A 23,588-nucleotide genomic window follows, 5' to 3' on the forward strand; every position below is an offset into this window, starting at 1 on the left:
TATTGTTGGCACTTTGGAACAGTGAAAGACAATAGAAATCATGGGAAATTTTACAGTTGGAGGAGCAAAATTCCTTTTTTACAGTCATGATCGGATATGATATATAATGTTACATTTCTAGTGTTTTAGAGAAAGGACTAATGGAACAAGTAGAGGAAAGATTAGTCAAAACTTGTGAAGGTGATGTGATATTCTGGTGTTGACAGACACTGTACCTGGGAGGGGAAGCAGCGAGCAGAAAGAGTTAGTAGGAAGATTTTTGGGGTTGGTTGGCTTCAGACTGGCCAGCAGGTTTTTAATGTAAATATTGCATGTAAGGAATATATTACAGATTTATTATACATTTTAGAAGAAGTAATTTTCATTTACAGCAGTATACTTTCGAAGCAGCACATTAGGATTTCTAAAAGAAGGATAACTACTAAAAACATGGCTGAAATAGAAAAGTCAGAGGTGCTGTGAGAAAGGAAATGAGACAGTATGACAAGAGACTAGCAACTAAAATAAAACTGAATGCAAAGCCGCCTCAGGTATGCAAATGGAAATGTAGTAAGAGGCGGTGCTGATTATGTATCAGAACGGGGATCCATGCATGGGAAGCAGAGGACATGACAGAAATAGAATTTTGTGCTTGTCCTTAACAAGGAAAACAATGCTGCTGATGCATAGTGTGAAAAAACGTAGGTGATAAATTGGGTTGGCGAAACATTTTTTGAGAAAGAATTAACGTGGTTGGCTGTAATAAAGGTTGTCGAGTCATCCAGACCGGATAGGATGCATCTAAGAACGTGGAGGAAAGTGGGGTGGAAATTGAGTGTGACAGTTCCTGTAGAGACCAATGTTGTTTTGCAGACTGGAGGCCTGTGACTAGTGGAGTGCCACAAGGATCGGTGCTGGGTCGACTACTTTTCATCATTTATATAAATGATTTGGATGTGAACATAACTGGTATAGTTAGTACGTTTGCAGACGACACCAAAATTGGAAGTGTAGTGGACAGCGAAGAAGGTTATCTCTGATTACAACAGGATCTTGATCAGATGGGCCAATAGAAGTGGCAGATGGTGTTTAATTCAGATAAATGTGAAGTGCTGCATTTTGGGAAAGCAAATCTTAGCAGGACTTCTACACTTAATGGTAAGGTCCTGGGGAGTGTTGCTGAACAAAGAGACCTTGGAGTGCAGGTTCATAGCTCCTTGAAAGTGGAGTCGCAGGTAGATAGGATAGTGAAGAAGGTGTCCTTCATAGGTCAGAGCATTGAGCATAGGAGCTGGGAGGTCATGTTGCGGCTGTACAGGACATTGGTTGGGCCATTTTTGGAATTTTGTGTGCAGTTTCGGTCTCCTTCCTATTGGAAAGGTGTTGTGAAACTGGAAAGGGTTCAGAAGAGATTTGCAAGGATATTTCCAGCATTGGAGGATGTGAGCTATAGGAGGTGGCTGAACAGGCTGGGGCTGTTTTCCCTGGAGTGTCGGAGGCTGAGAGGTGACCTTATAGAGGTTAATAAAATAATGAGGGGGCATGGATAGGGTAAATAGGCAAATTCTTTTCCCTGGGGTGGGGAATCCAGAACTAGGAAGCATAGGTTCAGGGTGAGAGGGGAAAGATATAAAAGAGGTCAAAGGGGCAATCTTTTCACGCAGCGTGTGATGCATATATGGAATGAGCTGCCAGAGGAAGTGGTGGAGGCTGGTACAAATACAATATTTTAAAAGGCATTTGGATGGATATGTGAATAGGAATGGTTTGGAGGGATATTTGCCAAGTGCTTGCTAATGGCAGGAAATTAATTTTTGATGTCTGGTCAGCATAGACCAGTTGGGCCGACAGGTCTGTTTCCATGATGTATGACACTCTAATCAACTTGTATGTCGCTTTGAGCTTCAAATTTCCAAAGCCTTTCCTCATTTAGAAAGTACTTAGAACCTCTATTCTTCTGACCAAAGTGCATAACATTTTCCTGCATTGTGTTCCATTTGCTGCTACTTTGACCACTTTTCTAGCCGGTCAAAAGTTCTGCTCCCATCTCGTCACGTTCTCAACATACCTATCCTTCCAACTATCTTTGTGCCACCTGCAAATGTAGCAATAGTGCCCTTAGTCCGTTTGCGCAGACCGTTTTTTTAGATTAGATTCCCTGCAGGGTGGAAGCAGGTCCTTTGGCCCAACAAGTCTGCACCGACCAGTAACCAACCTTCACCCCCCCCATTCTCCTACCTTATATTTACCCCGACTTGGCAATTTAGCATGGCCAATTCATCTGACCTGCACATGTTTAGATTGTGGGAGGAAACTGGAGACCCAGAGGAAACCCTCAGACAGGGAGAATGTGCAAACTCCACTCAGACGGTCGTCCGATGCTGTGTCTGTGGCATTGTGAGGCAGCGGTGCTAACCACTGAGCCACTGTGCTGCCACGATGTTTAATGTGAACAATTGTAGTTTGAACACTGACCCCTGCGGAACTCCATTTGTCGCTGGCTACCTTCCTGAAAGAAATCCCTTTTTCCCCACTCTCTGCCTTGTGTCAGTCAGTCAGTCCTCTGTCCATGCCAGTGCTTTGCCCCTAACAGGTTGGCTCTTATTTAATAACCTCCTGTTTGGCACCTTGTCACAAGAACATCTGGATATCCAAATAGATCATGTTATGGGCTTTCTGTTGTCTATCCTTCTTGTCACCACCTCAAAGAATTCCAACAAATTTGTCAGACATGACTCCTTGATGAAGCCATGCTGACACAGTTTACCATGTACTTCCAAGTATTTTGCAAACCCGTCCTTAATGGAGTTGAAAATCTTATCAATGACTGAATTCAGGCTATCCTGCCTATAATTCCCAATCTGCTGCTTCCCTCCCTTCTTAAACAGTGTTATATTAGCCATTTTCCAGTGCTTTGGCATTCCCCCGACTCCAGTGATTCCTAAAGGAGCACCACAATGCTTCCACAATCTTCTCAGCTATACTCCACTGGACGTTCTGGTTTCCTCCTACAACCCAAAAATGTGCAGGTTAGGTGGATTCGCCATGCTAAATGGCATGTGCGACTAGGTGAGTTGATAGAACATAGAACAAATAGAACAGTGCAGCACAGTACAAGCCCTTTGGCCCATGTGTGGTGCCGGCCTTTTATCCTGCTCTAAGATCAGACTAACCAACATACCTTTCCTGTACTATCTTCCAAGAGTCTCTTAAATGTTCTTAATGTATCTGACTCTACTGCCACTGGTGGCGCTGCTTTCCCCGCACCCACCACTCTGTGTAAAGAACATATCTCTGACATCTCCCCTAAACCTCCCCCCAATTACCTTAAAATTATGCCACCTCGTGATAGACATTTCCACCATGGGCAAAAGTCTCTGGCTATCCACTCTATCTATGGTTCTCATCATCTTTGGGGCGGCACGGTAGCTCAGTGGTTCGCACTGCTGCCCCATAGCGCCAGGGACCTGGGTTCGATTTCTGCCTCGGGCCACTGTCTGTGTGGAGTTTGCACTTTCTCCCCTTGTCATCTTGGGTTTCCTCTGGGTGTCCTGGTTTCCTCCCACGGTCTAAAGATGTGCAGGTCATATGAATTGGCTATGCTAAATTGCCCATAGTGTTAGGTGCATTAGTAAAATAGTTAGGGGTAAATATACGGTAGGGGAATGGGCCTGGGTGGGTTACTCTTCGGAGGATCATTGTGGACGTGTTGGGCCAAATGGCCTATTTTCAATCTAAGAAAACATCTTGCCCACCTCTGTCAAGTCACCTCTCATCCTTCATTGCTCCAATGAGAAAAGCCCTCGCTCGCACAACCTTTCTTCATAAACATGCCCTCCAGTCTAGGCAGCATTCTGATAAATCTCCTCTGCACACTTACTATATTGTCATCCCATTGCGCCCCCACCCCCAGTCAAAGCAAAATACTCAGATACAGAGTAGTTTTAGCTCCTTCATCTTTACTCTGGGCCCTGGAGGAAGAGAGAACGATTGCGTATGCACAGAGACATGAGTCCTCGGTCTTCTCTGGAACAGCAATTTCTCAATTAACTATATAGTCTTTTTAGAGGGAGGAGCATCCAGATAAGGCAACATACATATTGATGGAGTGACCATTACAATCAGCGAGTGTGAATAATAAAGGTTAAGCCATCTGCTGTTACACGATAAATAACTGACTTCACATGAATACTTTCCCTTTGTGAACTGACATCGCATACTGAATTCTACCTCATCTTGTTAAATGGCTGTACATAATGACTGCTTTTCCACCTTGTTAACCCATTACCCTTGCCTGCAGCACCCCATTGTTAACTGTAAGTTGTTATCTGAGCTGAAAATATGTTGCTGGAAAAGCGCAGCAGGTCAGGCAGCATCCAAGGAGCAGGAGAGTCGATGTTTCGGGCATGAGCCCTTCTTCAGCCCTTCCTATAATGAGGTGACCAGAACTGAAGAAGGGCTCATGCCCGAAACGTCGACTCTCCTGCTCCTTGGATGCTGCCTGACCTACTGCGCTTTTCCATCAACACACTTTCAGCTCTGATCTCCAGCATCTGCAGTCCTCACTTTCTCCTAGTTATCTGATCTGAGTCATTCTCAGCTGAATCTCTTGTTTCACAAATCTCAGAACTTAACTATTTCCCTGCCTGCTTATACCCTGTACATCTAAAGTTTCCACATCTTTCCTATAATGAGACAACCAGAACTGAACACTGTTCCAAGTGTAGTCTCATCAAGGCTTTATAGAGCTGCAGCATAACCTCACAGCTCTTAAACTCAATTCCCCTGATAGTGAAAGCCAACACACCATACTGAATGCTGCCTCATCTTGTTAAATGGCTCTTCATAATGACTGCTTTTCTACCTTGTTAATGCATTATCCTTGCCTGCAGCACCCCATTGTAGCTCCAGTGTATAGAGGTTGAGAGTAGTGAGGTCATAAATAAGGTTTCAAGGTTGCAAGAGCGTACCAGCAGGCAGGAAGGTGGGTTTGAAGTGTGTCTACTTCAACGGCAGGAGCATCCAGAATAAGGTGGTGAACTTTCAGCACGGGTTGATAGCTGGGACTCCAATGTTGTGGCCATTTCAGAGACCTGGTTTAGCAGAGACAGGAATGGTTGTTGTAGGGTCCAGCATTTAGATGTTTCAGGAAGAACAGGGAAGATGGTAAAAGAGGAGGAGATGTGGCATTGTTAGTCAAAGATAGTATTATGGTGGCAGAGAGGACATTTGATGGGAACATATCTGCTGAGGTTAGAAACAAGCAAGGAGAGGTCATGCTGTTGGGAGATTTCTACAAGTCTCTGAATAGTTCCAGAGATGTAGAGAATTGCAAAGATGATTCTGGATAGAGCAGGGTAGATGCTATGGGGGAATTTAACTTTCCAAATATTACTAGAAATGCTATAATTCAAGTACTTTAAATGGGTCACTTTTTGTCCAGTGTGTGCAGGATGGTTTCCTGACACCATATGTAGACAGGCTAACAAGGGGCGAAGCCACATTGGATTTGGTTCTGGATAATGAACCCGCCCTGGTGTTAGATTTGGAGGTAGATAAGCACTTTTGTGATAGTGACCACAGTGCAGTTATGTTTACTTTAGCAATGAAAAAGGATAGGTGTATACCACAGGGCAAGAGATGTTGCTGGGAAAAGGCCATTATGATGCAATTAGACAAGATTTAGGATGCATAGGATAGGGAAGGAAACTGTAAGGATGAGCTTGATTGAAATGTGGAGCTTATTCACGGAAAAGCTACTGTGTGTCCTTGATAAATATGTACCTGTCAGGCGGGGAGGTAGTGGTCGAGTGAGGGAGTGTGGTTTACTAAAGAAGTTGAATCTCTGTTCAAGAGGAAGGAGGCGGCTTATGTAAAGATGAGACGTGAAGCCTCAGTTAAGGCCCGACAGAGTTGCAAGTTAGCCAAGAAGGACCTAAAGAGAGAGCTAAGAAGAGACTCAAGAAGTCTTTGGCAGGTAGGATCAAGGAAAACTCTAAAGCTTTCTACAGGTATGTCAGGAATAAAAGAATTACTAGGGTAAGATTAGACTCGGTTAAGGACAGCAGTGGGAGGTTCTGGTGGAATTTGAGGACATAGGAGAGGTGCTAAATGAATATTTTTCGTCAGTATTCACACAGGAAAAAGACAACATTGTCGAAGCGAATACTGAGATACTGGCTATTAGATGAGACAGGATTGAGGTTCATAAGGAGGACCTCTGGGAAGTGTGAAAAGAGAAGTCCCATGGGCTGGTAGGGATTTATCCTAGGATTCTCTGGGAAACTAGAGAGGCGATTGCAGAGCCTGTGGCTTTGATCTTTGTCATCATTGTCTCCAGTAATAGTGCCAGAAGACTGGAGGATAACAAATATGCCCTTGTTCAAGAAGGGGAATAGAGACAACCCTGGTAATTATCTGCCAGTAAGCCTTTCTTCGCTTGTGGGTAAAGTGTCGGAAAGGATAATGAGAAAGGACTTATAATCATTTAGAAAGGAATATTTGACCAGGACTAAGTTGATTAGGGATAGTTAACACTGTTTTGTGAGGGGTAGGTCACAAGGCCTTGCAAACCTTATTGAGTTCTTTGCGAAGGTGGTCAAACAGGTGGATGAGAGTAAAGCTAATGTGTATATGAATTTCAGTGAAGCGTTTGATCAGGTTCCCCACGGTAGGCTGTTGCACAAAATACGGAGGCATGGGATTGAGGGGGATTTAGGGGTTTGAATCAGAAATTGTCTAGCTGAAAGAAGGCAGAGGGTGGTGGTTGATGGGAAATGTTCATCCTGGAGTTCAGTTACTAGTGATGTATGCAAGGATCTGTTTGGGTCCATTGGTGTTTGTCACTTCTATAAATGACCTGGATGAGGGCATAAAAGAATGGGATAGTAAATCTGTGGCTGATACTAACGTTGGTAGGGTTGTGGACATTGCGGAAGGATGTTGCAGGTTACAGAGGGACATCCTGTTCCTTGGATGCTGCCTGACCTGCTGTGCTTTAACCAGCAACACATTTTCAGCTGATCTCCAGCATCTGCAGACCTCACTTTTTACTCTACAGAGGGACATAGATAAGCTGCAGAGCTAGGCTGAGAAGTGGCAAATGAAGTTTAATACGGAAATGTGTGAGGTGATTCATTTTGGAAGGAGCAACAGGAATACAGAGTCCTGGGCTGATGGTAAGATTCTTGGTCGTATAGATGAGCAGAGAGATCTGGTGTCCATGTGCATGATCCGTGAAAGTTGCCAGTCAGGTTGATAGGGTTGTTAAGAAGGGGATGTCTGTTAGCTTTTATTGGAAGAGGGATTGAGTTTTGAAACCGTGAAATCATGCTGCAACTGTACAAAACGCTGGTGTGGCCGCACTTGGAGAATTGCGTACAGTTCTGGTCGCCGCATTATAGGAAGAATGTGGAAGCGTTGGAAAGGGTGCAGAAGAGATATATCAGGATGTTGCCTGGTCTGGAGGGAAGGTCTTATGAGGAGAGGCTGAAGGACTTGAGGCTGCTTTTGTTAGAGAAGAAGGTTGAGAGGTGACTTTCGAGATGTTCAAGATGATCAGAGGATTAGATAGGGTGGACAGTGAGAGCCTTTTTTCTATGGCGATGGCTAGCATAAGGAGACATAGCTTTAAATTGAGGGATGATAGATATAGGACAGATGTCCGAGGTAAGTTCTTTACTCAGATTATTAGGGGCATAGAATGCCCTGCCTAGGACAGTTATTGACTCACCAGCATTAAGGGCATTTAAATGGTCATTGGATAGGCATATGTTCGAGAATGGAACAGTGTAGGCTAGATGGGCTTCATATTGGTTTCACAGGTCGGCGCAACATCGAGGGCCGAAGAGCCTGTAATTGCACTGTAATGTTCTATGTTCTGTCAACTATCCTCTCCACTTGGGTGGCAACTTTGAGGGATCTGTGGATGTGGATCCTAAGATCCCTCTGTTCCTCCACTCTGCCAAGAATCCTGCCTTTAACATTTACATTTAAATTCGACCTTCGAAAGTGAATCACTTCACACTTTTCCAGGTTGAACTCCATTTGTCACTTATCAGCCCAGTTCTGCATCCTGTCCACGTCCCATTGCAACCTACAGTAGCCCTCCACATTATCCACAACTCCTCTAACCTTTGTGTCATTGGCAAGTTTCCTAACCCACTCTTCACTCCCTCATCCAAATAATTTATAAAAATCACAAAGAGCTGAGGTCCCAGAACTGTTCCCTGCGAAACACCAAGCTCCAGGGTGATTACTCAACCGCCACCCTCGGTTGTGTGTGGACCAGCCAATTCTCTATCCAGACAGCCAGATTTCCCTGTCTCCCATGCCTCCTTACTTTCTGAATGAGCCTACAATGAGGAACCCTATCAACTGCCTCACTGAAATTGATGTACACCACATCCACTGCTCTATCTTCAATGTGTGGTCAAATCCTCAAAGAATTCAGTCAGGTTTGTGAGGTATGACCTGCCTCACCTCAAAACCATGCTATCTCTAATCGAACTATAGCTTTCCAAGTAATCAGAAATCCTGTCTCTCAGAATCCTCTCCAATACTTAGCCCACCACAGATGTAATATCGACCGGTCTGTAATTCCCAGGGTATCCCTATTCCCTTTCTTGAATAAGAAAATAACATTTGCCACCGTCCAATAATTTGGCACTACTCCAGTGGACAATGAGGATGTGTTGGGGCTGGGTGGGGCAGTGGGTGGGTTGCTTTTTGGACGGTCTACAGATTTCATGGGCCATATGACTTTGTCTGTACTGTAGGGATTTTTTGATAACCTGGGGTTTAGCTTGTCCTCATTTTATCATTTCTCCCACTATTGCTTTTTCAGTTACTGTCTGCTGCTTTTTAAAAGTGTTCCACTTGTCTTCGCTACATTGTATGTTTTGTTTTGTCCTGCTTTTCTACTCTCCCTGACTTCACTTGTCAGCCATGGTTGGCTCATCCTCCTTTCAATGTTTCTTCTAAAGTGAGAGGGGAAAGACTTGAGAAACGTAAGGGGCAACTTGTCACACAGAGGGTGGTGCATCTCTGGGCGGCACGGTGGCACAGTGGTTCGCACTGCTGCCTCACAACGCCAGAGACCCGGGTTCAATTCCCACCTCAGGCGACTGACTGTGTGGAGTTTGCCCATTCTCCCCGTGTCTGCGTGGGTTTCCTCCGGGTGCTCCGGTTTCCTCCCACGGTCCAAAATGTGCAGGTTAGGTGAATTGGCCATGCTAAATTGCCCGTAGTGTTAGGTGCAGGGGTAAATGTAGGGGAATGGGTCTGGGTGGGTGCGCTTCGGTGGGTCGGTGTGGATTTGTTGGGCGGAAGGGCTGTTCCCACACTGTAAGTAATCTAATCTATGGAACGAGTTGTTAGAGAAGGTGAAGGATGCTATTACGATTACAACATTTAAAAGGATCTAGATGGGTTCATGAACAGGAACAGTTTAGAGGAGTATGGGTCAAATGCTGGCAAATGGGACTAGATTAATTTAAGATGTCTGGTTAGCATGGACGACCTCAACCGATGGGTCTGTTTCTGTGCTGCACATCTATGACTGTATGACATTGCTGCTCCACCACCTTCCCTTCTAGGCTGTCCTTCCAAACAACTCTGACCAGCTCCATCCTTATATCTTTGTAGTTCCTTTACTCAATTGTAATACTGTTTTATCTGATTCCAGCTTCTCCCTCTCAAACTGTAGGGTGAATTCTGTCAGGTTACGGTCACTGCCCCCTAGGGGCTCCTTCACCTTAAACTGCCTAATTAAGTCTGCCTCATTGCACATCGAGTCATAGAGATGTACAGTAAGGAAACAGACCCTTCGGTCCATGCCGACCAGATATTCCAACCCAATCTAGTCCCACCTGCCAGCACCTGGCCTATATCCCTTCAAACCCTTCCTATTCATATACCCATCCAGATGCTTTTTAAATATTGCAATTGTACTAGCCTCCACCCCTTCCTCTGGCAGCTTATTCCATACATGTACCATCCTCTGCGTGAAAAAGTTGCCCTTTAAAAAATCTTTTCCCCCCTCACCCTAAACCTATGCCCTCTAGTTCTGGACTCCCCCACCCCAGGGACAATATCTTGTCTATTTATCCTATCCATGCTCCTCATGATTTTATAAACCTCTATAAGGTCACCCCTCAGCCTCTGACGCTCCAGGGAAAACAGTTCTAGCCTGTTCAGCCTCTCCTGAAAGCACAAATCCTCCAACCCTGGCAACATCCTTGTAAATCTTTTCTGAACCTTTTCAAGTTTCACAACATCTTTCCGACAGAAGGAGAATAAATCTCATGCAGTATTCCAGCAGTGGTCTAACCAATGTCCTGTACAGCCACAACATGACCTCCCAACTCCTGTACTCAATACTCTGACCAATAAAAAAAACATACCAAATGCTGCCTTCACTATCCTATCTACCTGTGGCTCTACTTTCAAGGAGCTGTGAACCTACACTCCAAGGGCTCTTTGTTCAGCAACACTCCCCAGGACCTTACCATTAAGTGTATAAGTCCTGCTAAGATTTGCTTTCCCAAAATGCAGCACCTCACATTTATCTAAATTAAACTCCATCTGCCACTTCTCAGCCCATTGGCCCATCTGATCAAGATCCTGTTGTAATCTGAGGTAACCTCCTTCGCTGTCCACTACACCTCCAATTTTGGTGTCATTTGCAAACTTAGTAACTGTACCTCTGATGCTCACATCCAAATCATTTATATAAATGATGAAAATAACAGACCCAGCACCGATTCTTGTGGCACTCCACTGGTCACAGGCCTCCAGTCTGAAAAACAACCCTCCACCACCACTTGTCTTCTATCTTTGAGCCAGTTCTGTATCTGAATGGTGAGTTCTTCTGTATTGCATGAGATCGAGTCTTGCTCACCAGTCTCCCATGGGGAACCTAATCTAGAATTGCCTGTTCACTAGTGGGCTACACAAGCTGTTCCATCTGTTGGACATTCCACAAATTCCTTTTCTTGGGATCTGTGACCAACTTGATTTTTCCAGTCCACCTACATATTGGAGTCTCTGTGATTATTGTAATACTGCCTTTCTTACATACCTTTTTTAATCTCCTGATTTATTTTCTTCCCAACGTACTGACTACTGTTAGGAGGCCTCTAATTAACTCACACTAGGGCGTCTTTTCCTTTGCATTTCCTGAAATCTACCTACATTGGTTCTCCGCCTTCCAACTCTGTGTGACTAGCTATTGATTTAATTTCATTTCTTACTAACAAAGCAACTCTTCCCATCTGTATATCTTTGGATATTTAATTCCTAGCCTTAATCCCCTTGCAGCCATGTCTCTCTGATTCCCATAGCATTGTTCCTGCCAATTTCAATCTGTGCTGGAAACTTGTTTGTTTCCCATATTGCTTGCATTTAATTACAATACCCTCAGTCCCGCATTGACTGCATCTCTTCTCATTATTATCCCCTTATCTGCTGTCGAGCGTGTGGTGCTGGAAAAACATGGCAGGTCAGGCAGCATCCAAGGAGCAGGAGAATCAATGTGTCAGGCATAAGCCCTTCATCAGGAATGGTGATAAGGGCTTATCAGTGCCCAGGTAGCTATCAGAAATAATGAATTTGCATTTACTGTCACTGCACTTCAGACTTTATTGATGCTAGTCGCTCCCTTAAACAATCTGAACATCTTCATGTCATGTTCCTGGTATGTTATATGACTAATTGCATCAGTCTAGTATAATAGTGATCATATTAAGGCAGGTCATCCACCTGTTTCATTGTACATTGTGATTTTGTACTTCACATTTCTGTTGTAGGAGTCTCCTATTTTCAATTTATACCATTCTCAGTATATCCTGTACAGGTCATTCTGCTATAAAGTGCACTTTGTCAGTGCGAATTGGCAGTAATGCGCGTTTGGGTGTTGTTTAGGTAACACAAACTTTTTGCTGAACAGGTATAGAGATTTTCTATTAGTGATCTTCCACAGCGTAATTTTCTATAGTGGTTTTCCATTGCACCATTTTCTATAGCGAAGTCACAGAGCAACACACTACTGTCACATAATAGCAGAATGACTTTTACATAAAATAAGGACAAATGCAATGCGGCCATTTACCAGCCCATCAGTCTACTGTCAGTCATCAGTAAAGTGATGGACATGTCATCAGCAGTGTTATCAAGCGTCATCTGCTCAGTGCTGCCCAGTTTCGGTTCCGCCAGATCAATTCAGCTCCTGACTCATTCTAGTCTTGGTTTGATCATGGACAAAAGAGCTGAATTCCTGAGGTGAGGTGTGTCACAGCCCTTGACATCAAGGCTGCATTCGGAGGAGTGTGGCTTCAAGGAGCCCAAGCAAAGCTGGAATTAATGAGTATTAGGGAGAAAACTCCAGTGCTTAGAGTCATACCTGACAGGTAGGAAGATGGTCATAATTGTTGCAGGTAAGTCATTTCAGCCCCAGGACATCTCTGCAGGAGTCCCTCAGGGTAGTCTTCAAGGCCCAACCTTCAGCTGCTTCTTCAATGACTTTCCCTCCATCTTAAGGTCAGAATGGAGATGTTCACCGATTACAAAATGTTCAGCAACATTCGCGACTCCCGAGATATTAGAACATAGAACAGTACAGCACAGAACAGGCCCTTCAGCCCACGATGTTATGCCGACCACTGATCCTCATGTGTATGCACCCTCAAATGTCTGTGACCATATGCATGTCCAGGAGTCTCTTAAATATCCCCAATGACCCTGCCTCCACAGCTGCTGCTGGCAACGCATTCAATGCTCTCACAACTCTCTGACATCCCCTCTATACTTTCCTCCAGCCAGCTTAAAACTATTACCCCTCGTGTTAGTCATTTCTGCCCTGGGAAATAGTCTCTGGCTATCGACTCTATCTATGCCTCTCACTATCTTGTATACCTCAATTAGGTCCCCTCTTCTCCTCCTTTTCTCCAATGAAAAAAGTCCTCGCTCAATCAACCTCTCCTCATAAGAGAAGCCCTCCAGTCCAGGCAGCATCCTGGTAAACCTCCTCTGAACCCTCTCCAAAGCATCCACATCTTTCCTATAATAGGGCGACCAGAACTGGACGCAGTATTCCAAGTGCGGTCTAACCAAAGTTTTGTCGAGCTGCAACAAGATCTCACGACTCTTAAACTCAGTACCCCTGTTAATGAAAGCCAAAACACCAAATGCTTTCTAGTGGGTGGCACAGTGGTTAGCACTGCTGCCTCACAGCGCCAGAGTCCCGGGTTCAATTCCCACCTCAGGCGACTGACTGTGTGGAGTTTGCACATTCTCCCCGTGTGTGTGTGTGTGGGTTTCCTCCGGGTGCTCCAGTTTCCTCCCACAGTCCAAAGATGTGCAGATCAGGTGAATTGGCCATGCTAAATTGCCCATAGTGTTAGTTAAAGGGGTAAATGTAGGGGAATGGGTGGGTTGCGCTTCGGCGGGTCGGTGTGGACTTATTGGGCCGAAGGGCCTGTTTCCACACTGTAAGTAATCTAATCTAATCTTAACAACCCTGTCCACTTGGGTGGCCATTTTAAGGGATGTATGTACCTGCACACCAAGATCCCTCTGTTCCTCCACACTCCCAAGAATCCTATCCTTAATCCTGTACTCAGCTTTCAAATTCGACCTTCCAAAATGCATCACCTCGCATTTATCCAGGTTGAACTCCATCTGCCACCTCTCAACCCATCTCTGCATGCTGTCGATGTCCCGCTGCAGCCTACAACAACCCTCTATACTGTTGAAGACACCTCCAACCTTTGTGTCATCTGCAAACTGGCTGACCCATCCTTCAATCCCCTCATCCAAGTCATTAATAAAAATTACAAACAATAGAGGCCCAAGGACAGAGCCCTGTGGAAACCTGGACTTCCAGGCAGAATATTTTCCTTCTACTACCACTTGCTGTCTTCTGTTAGCCAGCCAATTCTGTATCCAGACAGCTATGTTCCCCTGAATCCCATTCCTCCTGACCTTCTGAATGAGCCTACCATGGGGAACCTTACCAAATGCTTTGCTGAAGTCCATATACACCACATCCACAGCTCGACCCTCATCAACACTTTTAGTCACATCCTCAAAGAACTCGATAAGGTTAGTGAGGCATGACCTGCCCCCCTCAAAGCTGTGTTGACGCATTTAACCAAGCCATGCTCTTCCAGATGGTCATAAATCCTATCCTCAGAATCCTTTCTAACACCTTGCAGACGACAGACGTGAGATTTACTGGTCTGTAATTGCTGGGAATTTCCCTACTTTCTTTGTTGAAGAGAGGAATTACGTTTGCCTCTCTCCAGTCCTCAGGTATGACTCCAGTGGAGAGCGAGGATGAAAAGATCTTCGCAAGTGGCGAATCAATTACATTTCTCGTTTCCCAAAGCCGAGGACAAATCTGGTCCCAGCCTGGCGACTTGTCAATCTTAATGTTTGACAAAATTTTCAGCACATCAGCTTCCTCAATCTCTATCCGTTCCAGCATGCTTACTTGCTCCTCAATGGTTTCATTCACTACAAGGTCCTTTTCTTTAGTAAAGACAAGCAAAAAATTTATTTAGGGCTCCCCCTACCACCTCAGACTCCACACACACATTCCCTATGCTGTCCCTGATCGGCCCTACTCTTTCTTTGACCATTCTCTTATTCCTCACAAGTGTAAAATGCCTTTGTGTTCTGCCTAATCCGTTCTGTCAAGCCTTTCTCGTGCCCCTTCATGGCTCTCCTCAGACCATTTTTAAGCTCCTTCCTTGCCTGCCTGTAGAGCTGAGCTTGACCCTAGCTTCCTCCACCTTATGTAAGCTACCTTTTTCCTTTTGACGAGAAGCTCCACCGCTCTCATCGTCCAAGGTTCCTTTATCTTACCCCTTCTTGCCTGTCTCAGAGGGACATATTTATTCATCACTTGCAACAACTGTTCCTCAAACAGTCTCCACATGTCTATAGTGCGTTATCATGGAACAATTGCTCCCAATCCATGCTTCCTAACTTATGTCTAATCGCATCATAGTTTCCTCTTCCCCAATTAAATATCCTCCCATTTTGCCTAATCCTCTCTTTCTCCATAGTTATGTAGAATGTGAGGCAGTTGCCATAAGACCATAAGACATAGGAGTGGAAGTAAGGCCATTCGGCCCATCGAGTCCACTCCGCCATTCAATCATGGCTGATGCGCATTTCAACTCCACTTACCAGCGTTCTCCCGTAGCCCTTAATTCCTCGAGACGACAAGAATCTATCAATCTTGTCCTTGAAGACATTTAGCGTCCCGGCCTCACTGCACTCCGTGGCAATGAATTCCACAGGCCCACCACTCCCTGGCTGAAGAAATGCCTCCACATTTCTGTTCTGAATTGACCCGCTCTAATTCTAAGGCTGTGTCCACGCATCCTAGTCACCTCGCCTAACGGAAACAATTTCCTAGCGTCCACCTTTTCCAAGCCATGTATTATCTTGTATGTCTCTATTAAGTCTCCCCTCAATCTTCTAAACTCCAACGAATACAATCCCAGTATCCTCAGCCGTTCCTCATATGTTAGACCTGCCATTCCAGGGATCATCCGTGCGAATCTCCGCTGGACACGTTCCAGTACTAGTATGTCCTTCCTGAGGTGTGGGGACCAAAACTGGACACAGTACTCCAAATGGGGCCTAACCAGAGCATTATAAAGTCTCAGTAGTACATCTCTGCTTTTATATTCCAACCCTCTTGATATAAGAGACAACATTGCATTCGCTTTCTTAATCACGGACTCAACCTGCATGTTTACCTTTAGAGAATCCTCGACCAGCACTCCCAGATCCCTTTGTGCTTTGGCTTTACTAATTTTCTCACCATTTAGAAAGTAGTCTATGCTTTTATTCTTTTTGCCAAAGTGCAAGACCTCACACTTGCTCACGTTAAATTCCATCAGCCATTTCCTGGACCACTCTCCCAACCTGTCTAGATCCTTCTGTAGCCTCCCCACTTCCTCAGTACTACCTGCCTGTCCACCTAACTTCGTATCATTGGCAAACTTCGCTAGAATGCCCCCAGTCCCCTCATCCAAATCATTAAATCATTGCGATCACTATCACCAAAATGCTCTCCCACCACAAGATCTGATACCTGGCCCGGCTCGTTTCTGAGCACTAAGTCTAGAATGGCCTCTCTCCTCGTCGGCCTGTCAATGTACTGAGTTAGGAAACCCTCCTGAACACACCTTACAAAAACAGCTCCATTCAAATCTTCTGCTTGAAGGAGATTCCAATCAATATTGGGAAAGTTAAAGTCACCCATTTCAACAATCCTACTACGTCCACACTTTTCCAAAATCTGCCGACCTATGCTTTCTTCCATCTCCCTGCTGCTATTGGGGAGCCTGTAGTAAACCCCTAATGAGGTGACTGCTCCCTTGTTCCTAATTTCCACCCATACTGACTCGGTAGGCAGATCGTCCTCGACAATGAAAGCTTCTGTAGCTGTGATATCCTCTCTGATTAGTAATGCTACACCCCTCCTCTTTTTCCCTCCTCCCTATTCTTTTTAAATGCTCTAAACCCTGGAAAATCCAGCAGCCATTCCTGCCCCTGAGAAACCCATGTCTCTGTTATGGCCACAACATCATAGCACCAGGTACTGATCAATGCTCTAAGTTCGTCACTTTTATTCCTGATACTCCTTGCGTTAAAGCAAACACACTTTAACTGATCCCTTGGTTCCTTCCCAGGAAAATCCTTCCCACTGGCTGGTCTACCTCTTGCTATTGCCTCATCTGCATCAACCCTCACCTCCGGTATACAGCTCAGGTTCCCACCCCCCTGCCAAACTAGTTTAAACCCTCTCGAACTACTCGAGCAAACCTTCCACCCAGGACATTGGTCCCCTTCCAGTTCAGATGCAACCCGTCCTTCTTGTACAGGTCCCACCTTCCCCAGAAGGCATCTCCATTATCTACATACCTGAAGCCCTCCCTCCCACACCAGTGGCGCAGCCACGTGTTAAGCTGTGCCCACTCCCTGTTCCTCGCCTCGCTATTTCGTGGCACCAGTAGTAAACTAGAGAACACTACTCTGTTCGTCCTGCTCTGCAGCTTCCATCCTAACTCCCTGAAATCACTTCGATCCTTTTCCTGGCTATATCATTAGTGCCAATATGTAACACGATTTCTGGCTGTTCGCCCTCCCCTTTTAGAACCTTATACACCCGATAGGAGACGTCCCGGATCCTGAAGGCAACATACCTTCCGGGAATCCCGATCCTGACCACAAAATCTCCTGTCGATTCCCCTAACTATCGAGTCCCCTACCACGAGTACTTTTCTATTCTGCCCCCTTCCCTTCTTTGCCACAGTGTCAGGCTCAGTGCCAGAGGAACTGACTGCTATGGCTTTCCTCTGGTAGGTCATTCTCCCCCCCCCCCCCCCCCCCCCCCCCCCCCCCCCCCCCCCCCCCAGGTATCCAAAACAGTATACTTATTGCTGAGGGGAATGTCCACAGGGGATCTCTGCACGGTCTGACTGTCCCCTTTCCTCCCCCTAACTGTAACCCATTTATCCTTGTCCTGACCCTGAAGAGTGACCAACTCCCAGTAACTCCTCTCAATTAGCCCCTCTGCCTCCCGAATGATCTGTAGTTCATCCAGCTCCAGCTCCAATTCCCTAACACCGTTTTCAAGGAGCTGGAGTTGGGTGCACTTCCCGCAGATGTAGCCAGCGGAGACGTGTGCCATGTCTCCCACCTGCCATATTCCGCAGGAGGAGCAAGCAACTGCCCTAGCATCCATACCCGACTTATCTGAATACCCACGCAGTACTAAAGTAGAAAGCTTAGTTCAAGTTGCTATAAAATCAATAACAAACTTATATTTAATAGAGGATGTTTAGAATGAGCCTTACCTTATTAACTAGGTTAGAGGAGGAAGGCAGGTGGGACACACTACAGTAGTAGAGTCTCGGGTTTAACCGCCTTGCTGATATATATGGTAACTGCTTTCCTTCCCGGATGCCCCTCTGGTCCTCATCACTTCCTCCGCTGCTCCCGCTCCTTCTGTGAAAGGGTCAACACTGCTTGAAGCAATCCATGTCCTAATGCAACAAGATCTGGACAATATCCAGGCTTGGGATGACAACTGGCAAATAACATTCACGTCACACAAATGCCAGGCTATGACCATCACCAACAAGAGACCATCTAACCACCACTCCTTGACATTCAGTGGTGTTACCTTCACTGAATCCCCCACTATCAACATCCTGGGTGTTATCACTGATCTGAAAGTCAGCTGCACTCACTACATAAAAGCAGTGGCTACAAGAGCAGGTCAGAGGCTTGGAATTCTGCAGCGAGTAACTCACCACCTGACTCCCCAAAACATGTCCATCATCTACAAGGCACAAGACAGGGCTCTGATGGACTATTCCCACTTGCCTAGGTGATTGCATCCCCAGCAACACTCCGAAAGCTTGACACCATTCAGACCAAGCAGGGTGTTTGATAGGCATTGTGTCCACTACCACGGACACTTGGTGGCAACAGGGTGTACTATCTACAAGATGCACTTCAGAAATTTACCAAAGATCCTCAGACAGCACTTTCCAAATCCACAACCGCTTCCATCTGGAAGGCCAAGGGAAGCAGATATATTGGAACACCACCATCCCCTCCAAACCAGTCACCAGCTTGAAATATATCACTGTTCCTACACTGTTGCTGGGTCAAAATCCTGGAATTCCCTCCATAGTGGCATTGCAAGTCAACCCACAGCAGGTGGACTGCAGCAGTTCAAAAAGGCAGCTCACCCTCACCTTCTCAAGGGGCAACTAGGGATGCCAATAAATGCTGGGCCCAGCCAGCAATGCTAGCATCCCACAAATAAATGAATTTTAAAAAAGTCACCTTGGTCTCCATCACTCCATTATTTCTTCAGTTTACTAAGTTTAGCTTCCTTCAGCAAGTTTATATGTCTTAGTTGGGGCCTCTACTTGTAACTTCACTGAAAGTCAATTGTTACCTGAAACTGAATCAAATCAATTACGAAATCTAAAAGCATCTGTGGTAGACGTGCCCTTGCTTTATAATGCTCCTGTAGAGTATCTTGAGGTGTTTCATAATTTTAAAGACATAATTTATTCCTGAAAAGTGAAAATGCTATAAATGGGCAGCAACCCACTTAAACCAGCCATGTTCACTAAGTCTTTTTAACCTGTGTTTATATGGTTGAAGCTTACTTTCTGTGAACACTATTTGCTTAATTTGCTGTAAGTATTTTATTAAATTATTTCCATGCTCTTTATCAGTAAACCAAACCTGACAAACATCTTATATGGAGCATATGCTGGGCCAACTATTAACTCCCCACATTCTTCAGTTTTGAATGATATTCTTATAACATTGTTACCTTTTGTTTTTGAATTTTTTTAAGCTCAACACTGGTACTAATTTACCTCCAGTAGTCAAAAGTGGCTTTATGTTATTAGACCTAAAAAAAATAGTGGTAGTGTTCTGGCCATTTCCAAAAGAATCCTGCATGGAGAACTGGTATTTCATTGAATTAAGCTATTCAAAACTATTCTGCATTTATCCATCTTATGGCAGTATGAATTATATTTCCTGGCTTATATGACAGTTTTGTCATTGGAAATAGAAGTTTTGTTAAAATAATTAATGCCACAAACCAACATCTAACACCTGTTTCTTGCTGTTTTTACAGGAACGGAATAGAAGCAAATAGTAACTGAAAGGACATGCTGTACCAGAGTTACAACACTAAAGACACAAATCTTGGAAATTTGCTAGTATCTTCCAGGAGCCATGGTTATTGGAACTTTACTGCTCAAGGCGACCTCTTTTAAACACTTGAACACAAGATTGGCTTTCCCTGTTAGTTCTCATTGCAGCATTTGCCCTTATACCGTTGTCTCACAAAACACATTTGAGCGCTATATTTCAAGCACTTTCTGCCTTCCTAAAGCTTTTTAATCAATAACTGTCTTTATAAACTCAACCTCTCTGTTGAAATCCAGAAATTGAGTGAATGTGAGAAACCAATTAATTTTTTTGGATTTGTTTAATACTAACAATTAATGAGTGTAGTTTGGTCAATGATCTGAGATTTCACGATGCTTAGCTCTTCAACATACTATTTTTCTGTTGTAAGTTTCATTTCTAAATTAATTTTAGCTCTGCAGAAACCATTTGGATATCATGTAATTTTTAGTTTAAACTAATCTAGTATATTGCCTATGTGAAAATTATTGTAGTAAATAAAGTGAATAAATGGAATTAATATTTTGCCAAATGTGAAACAAACCAGAAGTTATGCAAAATTCTTCCCCAAATTATTCTTGGTTCTGAAATATAATTTTTAAAAATGTATGTGCAACCAGTGAAATGCAATGCTTTCTTTATTGTACTATGTATTACATAGGTTTCAGAAAAGTGCATTTGTCTATGGAGGAGATGCTAGATGTTTGATACAAACATTGATGACACTGTCCTAAGTAAATGTACCTCAGTTTGATTTAACTTTTTAGACTTCTGTAATGTCTTTTAAATACAACTTCCTACCTTTTGAATGTTTGCCTTTCTGGCAGATTATTATCATGGAAGTGGAAAATTTTCTCCTCTAGGTGATTCACTAGCTTAATAAATCCAATACTTGTTTAGCAAGTGTTATGGTATGAGTTAATTTGCAATGTTTCGCATTTTCATACTACTTTACAGAAAATCAACCAACTTAGGAGACACTGAACCCGTAGACTCCTGTTTACGTCAACCACTATATTGACACTCTGACGTAATTGCCTTAATTTATAATATGTATGTTCAGTAGGTATCAATAGCCTAATTAATAGAAAATTGACTTTTTATAAGCACAGAGCTTAAAATTACTGTTTGTATTTTAAAGGCTATTTAACTTATTTTAGCACACTATTTTTCAATGTATTTAAATTTGGCAGTATCCTAATGTGGTCTTGTAGTTGTGTGTTTATAATATCCAGGATCATTTAAATCTTCCACATTAGAGGAGCAGTGCATATTTAGAATTTATCATCCCCAAGTAGTTGCATTGTGTACATGAAGTCTAAGTAACAAATGGCTTATTTGCTTTTTAGTCCTGCATATATTAAAACTAAATGAACTAGTATAAAGACAACTGAGTGTAAATTTGCATTGATATGTATAACTTCTATGCATTTATTTTATGGAGTTCCCTGATTGCAGTCTCATAGTTGTGATTTTTGTTTTCTCTCACAATTCACCACTTGTACTGATATGAGTTAGTACTGTACTGACTAAAATAGTTGCCTTTTGATCTACTACTTGGTCTTCTGGCAACAATAGATTTTTTTCTAAATTAGTATAATTTCCCTCCTATTTCGTAGATCATTTGTCCTAATTGATAGACTGCAAGTGTTTGCGACAAAGTGTAAATTCCTGAAAGCTTTCATGAGCTTTTTGAAGCTCTTTTATTACCTATAAAAATTGCATGCACTTTTGTCTCTCGCTCTGTATGTTGCATGGAGTAATGCATCTTTTCCTGATCTCTCTAAAGTAATTATCCATATAGCTGTCTTTAAATGATTGACAGCAAAATAATATTCACCTGGGAGCTTTAGCATTGCAATTTGTTTCCGTGTTTTCAAAATACAGTGTACTTTGGTCGAGTTAATTTAACTTGAATGCTGATCTACTTCAGTTGAAGTTTTTAAACTGTAGGCCTGTGAAAGAAAATTGAAGTAGAATGCAGAGTAAGAAATATATCATGATTAAATGAAATGAAGGTATTGCATGAATAGGAAAAAAAAGTTCTTTGATTTGGAAAACAGTAGCATTTTTATCTGATTTATTGTATAACAGTGTCAAATTTGGAGGTCTACCTGCATCCTGATGGGCCTCGTTATGCTAATAAACTTCTGGTATAACTTGATTTGTTCAGTAAAAGTAATTTAGGAACAGATTTACAAAACTGAACTCATTATTCAGGCCATTATCCAGGAAACAGTATTGCAATCAAATATAAATCGCATAATGTTTAAAAGATCTATTTCTGATATTTCTTATACAAAACTTGATTAATAGCTGGCCTCCTATTGTTCTACTTTTAAAAATATGCTGTTTTCTGTTTGCATTAATAAGCCATAATTTACATGTTACTCCATTTACTTTATCTTCCCACTCATCATTGGTCACTTTCCATTTTCTATCTCAAATTTTGAATTGCTGTTTCATGTTTAATTAAAGATCAAAAGATCAAATTGTCTTGCCTCATTAATTTGAGTACTTAATGTTTTCACTTGTGTGGGATTATTTTTGTATTGTGCTAATTAGATTGCATGATTTTTGTCAATGTAATCTATATTTTTGTATGCAATGTATCAGTTTTGCATATGAATATTTCATCTGAATATCTTAATTTTGAGGTAAATGTGGGCAGTTCAGAATTACCACAATTCTCTTGAGTATGTACATAGTCACACAGTCCATTTTATTCCTTGCATAGCTTAGTGTGTGAAATTAGGAAACCAAAATTACAATGACCGTATGAAGTAGGCTGAATTTACCAGTCCCAAGAAAGAAATTTGACAATTTTTTTTGAAAGAAGTGATTGATCAATACAAAATGTGTCTCTTCACACATGTTGTTAAGTATTCATTTCAACAACTTGCTCTTCTGTAGTACCTTTTCTTGGAGTATAACATGTACCAAGACTTTTGCAAGCATAAAATTGAACAAGGTTTGCGGCTTGAGTGGTTGTTGAAGCTGGTGACCAAAAACTTGGTCAAAGAGGTAGCTTTTAAGGAACATTTTGACAGGGGATATCAGTAAAGGGACAACGTACCAGCGCTAAAGGCTTAGACAGCAGAAAGCATAACCATCAGTCCTGGGTTCTAAGAACAAAAGACCTGCATTGGAAGTATGCATATTTCTCAGAGGGCTGGTGGAAGCCATAGAGATAGGAAGGAATGTGAACAGAGATTTGGAAACAAGCAGGAGAATTTAAAAATAAAACACTGCTTGTGAAAAAATGGTGAAGGATAAATAGGACTTGGTTGCAAGTTCATGGACAGGATGCATTGTTTTCAGTGCAAATTATTTATGGAATGTGGAAGATTGCTGACCTCACTGGAGTCCATCAGTCTGAGTTTAACTTCCGGTCTTAAAAATAAAATGGCACAATATTGGATTTATTCTGTGAATACACATGGATTCAGAAATAATTATTCTGATTTTGCTGATTTTTATTAAAAGCCAAATTGTTTGTTGTGACATATTCAATTTAATATGGTTCTAAATTTTGCTGTTCTAGGTAATTCTGCGAGTCACCAAACAAATTTGAATTCATCCAAATCATTTGCAGATCCATCAAGAACATGTTTGATTCTTCAGTTGCCTCACATTTATACAAAAGTTACTTCTAATGAACGGTGAAGAGTTAAATCATACAAAATTATTCTCCCATATTAAATGCAGGGGTCCTCTGTCGGGATGTAAAGGACCGTTTTCATTCTTGCATTTGAGTCCGAAAAGGCAAGTACACTTTATTCAGTTTTGTAAGACTTAATGATTCTTGTTATTTTTTTAAACATAATCAGATAAACTACTGAATAAAGATTTGGTTTTTGTTC

General features: G+C 42.9%; 1 protein-coding gene across 2 annotated transcripts in view; it reads left to right on the forward strand.

The window, feature by feature from the left end:
• Nucleotides 1-22,158, forward strand: part of LOC132810548 (YTH domain-containing family protein 3-like) — a 42,790-nt gene extending 20,632 nt beyond the window's left edge. For both annotated transcript variants that reach the window (XM_060822669.1, XM_060822670.1), the window contains one exon: nt 19,670-22,158. In XM_060822669.1, the coding sequence (XP_060678652.1) occupies nt 19,670-19,690 (21 nt within the window). In that variant the 3' untranslated portion in view covers nt 19,691-22,158. The remainder of the gene's footprint in view (nt 1-19,669) is intronic.
• The last annotated feature ends 1,430 nt before the right edge of the window (nt 22,159-23,588 follow it).

The sequence above is a fragment of the Hemiscyllium ocellatum genome, chromosome 4 (genome assembly GCF_020745735.1).
Source record: "Hemiscyllium ocellatum isolate sHemOce1 chromosome 4, sHemOce1.pat.X.cur, whole genome shotgun sequence".
NCBI lineage: Eukaryota > Metazoa > Chordata > Chondrichthyes > Orectolobiformes > Hemiscylliidae > Hemiscyllium > Hemiscyllium ocellatum.